This window comes from Trichoplax adhaerens, genomic scaffold (genome assembly GCF_000150275.1).
Source record: "Trichoplax adhaerens TRIADscaffold_5 genomic scaffold, whole genome shotgun sequence".
Taxonomy (NCBI): domain Eukaryota; kingdom Metazoa; phylum Placozoa; class Uniplacotomia; order Trichoplacea; family Trichoplacidae; genus Trichoplax; species Trichoplax adhaerens.
In genome coordinates, this window is record NW_002060947.1 from 1,290,459 (window position 1) to 1,296,093 (window position 5,635).

The following is a 5,635-nucleotide window of genomic DNA, read 5'->3' on the forward strand; positions in this document are numbered from 1 at the left end:
GATAGTAACTGCAAAGAATGTTGACCATTACGACAAAGATCAACCTTTTGACATAGCGGTGGAAATAAGTAGAAAATTGTAAGATCTGTACTCGTTAGCAACTGTAAAAATGCTGATCATTACGAAAATCAACATTCTGACGTAGCAATAGAAATAAATTGACAACTATAAGACCTACAGTCGATAGAAATTGCAGAGAATGTTGATCATCATTACTAAGATTGGATATTATAGGACTCTTAAACCATAATAGCTTAATTTTATCTTCCAAATAATTTACATCAAGCCCGAGATAGAACATTTTAATACAGTATAATGAAAATCTACATATGTTAGAAAGCAAGAGTTTCTACAGATTTAGAAAAGGAATCAGACATTTACTGCATTTCAGGATAAACTAGAGTTCTAAAATTTATAAGTAGAATGAAAATTTTATTATATCATGCAGTAGTCAAGTCCCTGTAGAAATCGTTTGTTTCTTTCAATTTAGCAATCAACTTTCCTACCAAGAACTTAGCCTAGAATTGAATACTGTTGGAGTTATTTCTACAGTATAAGAACCGAAATCGAAAATAACTATTACCTCATTTCTTAGATGATAGTAATGCCACGCCATTTCAGCAAATAGAATAACATATCCAATAAAAAAGCCAATAAATAGAGTGATGAATATTCCGCCTAAATATCTTATAGTCATTTGACTAACATCAGAATCGATTTTGCTGGAGGATGTACATTGGCTACGATCACTCCACCACTTCTTTCTCAGATAATCAAGATATCCACGATCTTTTAATTTTAATATGGCTAAACTAAAATTTCGAAGGTAAGCCGAGTGCATCGGTAAGCCGATTCCGAATGAGTTTTGATTAAAAGGTTTGCCAATAATCATTAAATCGCAAGGAAGTCGAAAAGTAGTATATTTCGCTTTAGGTCGATCCAATAGAAAAGCAAATGAACCTTGATGGACATTTTCTATACCTTCGCTAGTATTCTCGCATAACTTGCCACCTTTTACTATCTTATTCCACAGTTCTTGGTGCACCGAAGACGTAGAGCTTTTTACAAAATCTAAGGTTTGACTACCATTAGTAACGCCGACACGGTATTGGTGACTATTAGCTAATTGATGAATTGAAGAAATTGTAGGATTCGTAGGTGTCACCGAGAGATGAGCAGTTAGCTGAGCTGTGTACGTTTGAGCTATAATTAATGCAAAAAACCACCATGATAATCCTAAAATTCGACTAGATACTCCACGAGGTGTAGATTCACAGCCTTGTTGAAGTAATGCTGCGGATATAAACCATATGCTATTGCCCAGTGTTTGATCCATCCCAGCCTCACGAGCTTGATTATTAATATTTCCCCAGCTATACGGACTTAGATAATTATAAATAGCCAGTAGCAAGCTAACTCCAACAGCAGCGATAATAACCGATATCCAAACTTCTAAGGTAAAAGGATACAAGAACTGAAAAAGATCCGGTGATCGCTGACCAGGGTGCCTGAGTAAGATAGCCGTGTGTGAATAAAAATAAGGCACAGTAAACTCAATCACTCTCTGTCTTTCTCGACTGATAGTAAAATCTCCTAGTGCAGCATCGCCTAACTGAATTTGATCAGATACGAGAAATTAGATAAGATTTATTTCAAACAACATTTAATGGAAGCAATTATTAAGTTTCGATTTACAAGAAACTCCCTTTGATTGTCAGCAATTCCTTTGAATATATCATTTTTCAATATCAAAATAATAAGATGCTATAGAAACAGTATCATCTCAAATTTAGAGATCTCTTAAAGCAAAATTACTCATATGCTGCTATTATACTAGTAAAAGAAAGTATAGCTGTTAATTGTTAAATTGAACAGCGAATAAAATGAACTTAATAGGATTGGTATCTCATATAAATCTATATTGAACTTGTCTTAAGGAGACTAAATAATTTATGTGTTTTGAATATCGTTTGTGTATGGACTAACCTATTAATAGTATATAAAGAGCTCCATAATTATCTAGCTAGAGAGGAAGTAGATGAAACTGCAGTGAAAGTACTTTTTTAACAAAGGCTTTTTACCTAGTGTGGAACGTTTCATAAGTATTTAACTGACTAAGGTAGTGTAACTAGGCCTTAGTGACTAGAAACGCATATTAGCAACCAACCTAGAACTAGCTATACTTTCAATTGAAAGGTATCTGTGTTGCAATTGCGGTTATGATAATTAATATGTAATATTATTATAATCTATATCTATAAGATCATCCTGGATTTCATCGGAATAATAATATTGCAGGTAATCGCCGTTATATAATAACTTACATGATCTTGTAATTGCCCTACCATACCAGTCCATTTACTGTTATTCAACTGACTACCGTATTGTCCATCCGGTGATACATATAACTCATACTTAAAACCAACAATTTCACTGATAGCATTAATTAAATCGATGCAGAATCCTTGATAAGATGGCTGACCAGTAAAGACATCATATTCTTTCATGAAAACAAATGGTTCAGACTAAATGTAATATTAAGCATTTCATCGATCAAACATAATTAGCTAGTTTCACAATTTAACCAAACGTAACCAATTTCTGTAGGCACGAAACATATAAATTATTTCTGAAACGTTATAAAAACTACTATCTTACAGAAATCTGCCATTTATTTACTAATTTATAGCATCAAATTAAGCGAATATACGGTACTAAAGATAGAACTTGCCAAGACTGTGACGATTCGAAGCTTGTTTCTTCCGTCATTGGTAGGCCACTGCACAGATTTAATATTCGAGTCAAAAGTTGCGATCTAAGCAGATAGAAAATTCTATTAGAATCCATATTATAACGAGTGACCAAAATTGATGGAAATAGCCTACTATCTGAGGAGTAGACAATATGTTTTCAAAGGTGGAATTGATAATTTCAAGCATATAGCCTTTTCTCTTCCGATGAGAATCAAACTCGACTACTCCCGTTAAGCCACGCGTTTTTACCTGAATGATATAAATTAATTTAGGAGATCAATAATTATAATGGTCACAGCGAACAAATGCAATGATATCAGTAACTGTTGGGAAATATATAAAGTATTCATTAGCTATCATTGCTACAGTATAAGATCATCACTACATTCAGAATTAGATTAAGATACTGATTTGATGTTGATCTATAATTATAATATCAAATTACATACTCTTCTTTTTAAGTATAATAACATGGTAACTTACCCGCTGAATTAGCTGAATTACTTCAGAATATGCAAATGGTTTGTCGGTTAAACAGTGTGGTAATAAACTGGGATTGGTTAATAAATTTATAGATTTATACAGCCTATACATCTTGTCTGTAATGTCCGCCATCACTTCAACCGAATCAAAAACTAATTTTGCACTAACCTATATTCATTAATTGAATAGAAAGGTAGACTAAGTTAAGAATTTTTTCATAGCAGGTTTTTGGTTAATCTTATTAACTTAATATACGCAAAAATTACAAATTCCGCGATATCCGTCATTATCGTTGTCATAATTGAGATTTGATAGCATATTGGTTATAAATGCTTAATATAGAAATACCACTAACATGAAGTTTATCGATGTCTTTATTAAGTGTAGTAGAGCTTCTTGACTTATATCTTGATAAAATATCCCGTTCAATTTTTTCAAAATTTCTTTCAAACACTGGACTTAAGCGCAATGTCATAATTTTTGCATCACCAGGTTGAACGCTTACACTACTGAATACTGCGTCAATGTCCTAAATCCATACAGGAAAGCATTGCTAATCAATCATGTAGGATAGCATCGTTCTATTTTTCAATATATCAGATCACAACTTGATCTCGTTCGATTTTCAATGAATTGCTAATTACTCAATTTAAACTCTAGAAATAACATATTAAGAAAATCTTACGATCGTGGATATAATCCAATGATAACCGGATGAATTCAACATATTTAATTGGTATGCCTACAGAATAAGAATTAATTTCATAATATTGTCTTATTACAAGTGTCTTTTTATGCTGTGATCAAAGTATCCAAGAGCTTCCATATCCTTTGCGGCGTGCAATATTTTAATATTTCTTAAAATAAATACATTTTTCTTACTGACAATCTAATTACTTACATAATCAAGTAGTAAAGCTGTATTATTGTCTCTGCATTTAATCAAGAAATGGGCAATTTTCTCTTCTTTAACACTATCGAAAACTTTCTTTAATGCCAACTTTTTACCCTGAATGGTGGCATCTCCATCAATATAATGTAGTCGCATTTCCCAAGAGGTAGTATAAACATCATTAACTAAGTTTTCAATCCGATGCATTTCTAAATATTTTAAAAAATGTAGTTCAAGCAAAGTATTTAATATACATGGATATATTCAAGATATTCAATTTCAACATATTATCGACACGATACAATGGCAAATTCATCCTTTTACTCTCATACCATCAAATATTACTGCTATTTTGCGCCATTTAAATCGCTTAGCAATTTCGATTGTCGTAAAATCAATATCTTCTTGTAATGGGGCCATGACAAATGTACTATCATCTTTATCCACAGCTCGGTTATCGGTAGAAAAATAGGGTAAATTGAGTGATTTGCATAGATAAATAATCAAGGATGGATGTAAATGGTATTTTGACAACGGGCCAAAAATTGCAATAGCTTTTCTTTCGACTTGTTGACAAACTATAGATGCAATTATAATAAATTAAGTTCGAACTTATTTGATCTATATGATACAATTTCCTCTATGATATGATGACAACATAAAATGATCGACTGATAGACAATTTCCGGTTATACGAAATATGTACAACGAAAAAAAAGCACTCCGTACTCATGCTTTGCTCTAATAAAATTAGTAGCAAAATACATAGTGTCTATAAAATTATAGAGCTAGATTCAACCTGTTAAGGATTGATAATTATCAATCGTGAAATAATACATATAAAATTTTTTTAACCGAGCCTCTCTCAGGTCTAATGGCAACGTCATTTAGAGCGTAACTTACTTGCATTTTGAATGCTTGTCAATTGGCTCATATCGACATCAGCCATAGTCGTAGTAATATTAATGTTATAAAGAGATTGAAGCTGGGAGCTAAAATGTTCCACAGCATATTCAAAAGCTACTTGCTCTTGCGTAATATGAGGTGGGGAAGAGCTTAGTGTTATTCCTCCTGAATTAACAAAGTATCAGCAGTCAAAATTCGATATCGATTAAAAGTTACTGAATTACTTAATTTAAATATGGTTCATATTCGTTATAAGGTTTGACTAAAAACATTTCATTTATACATATTGTATCTTCTAATGGTTATGAGAAGTTTAAGAATAAGCCAGACAAAACGAAACTTTAAATTAAAATCTCTGATCTATGTTGTTAAATCTATGATATTTAGATATTACAAATAAATATATAATTGATCCCGAGATGATTATCAAAGCTGCGTTTAGACTGCTTAAAAAAATATTGACCGACATTATCTGTCATTCTCACCAAATACAATTTCTTGATTTGATGCCTTACACGTTGCAATCCATATTACAAAGGCATACAGTCCTATAATTTCCATTTTTTTCATTAAATAAGAATAAAATGATTAAAATTTTGAT

General features: G+C 31.8%; 1 protein-coding gene across 1 annotated transcript; it reads right to left on the reverse strand.

The window, feature by feature from the left end:
• Positions 1 to 502: 502 nt before the first annotated feature.
• On the reverse strand, positions 503 to 2,507 carry TRIADDRAFT_25027 (uncharacterized protein; the record flags this gene model as incomplete). The annotated part of the gene is made up of 2 exons (XM_002112736.1): positions 503 to 1,608; positions 2,321 to 2,507. The coding sequence occupies 2 exons, from the start codon at positions 2,505 to 2,507 to the stop codon at positions 503 to 505; spliced, it is 1,293 nt and encodes a 430-aa protein (XP_002112772.1).
• Positions 2,508 to 5,635: the final 3,128 nt, after the last annotated feature.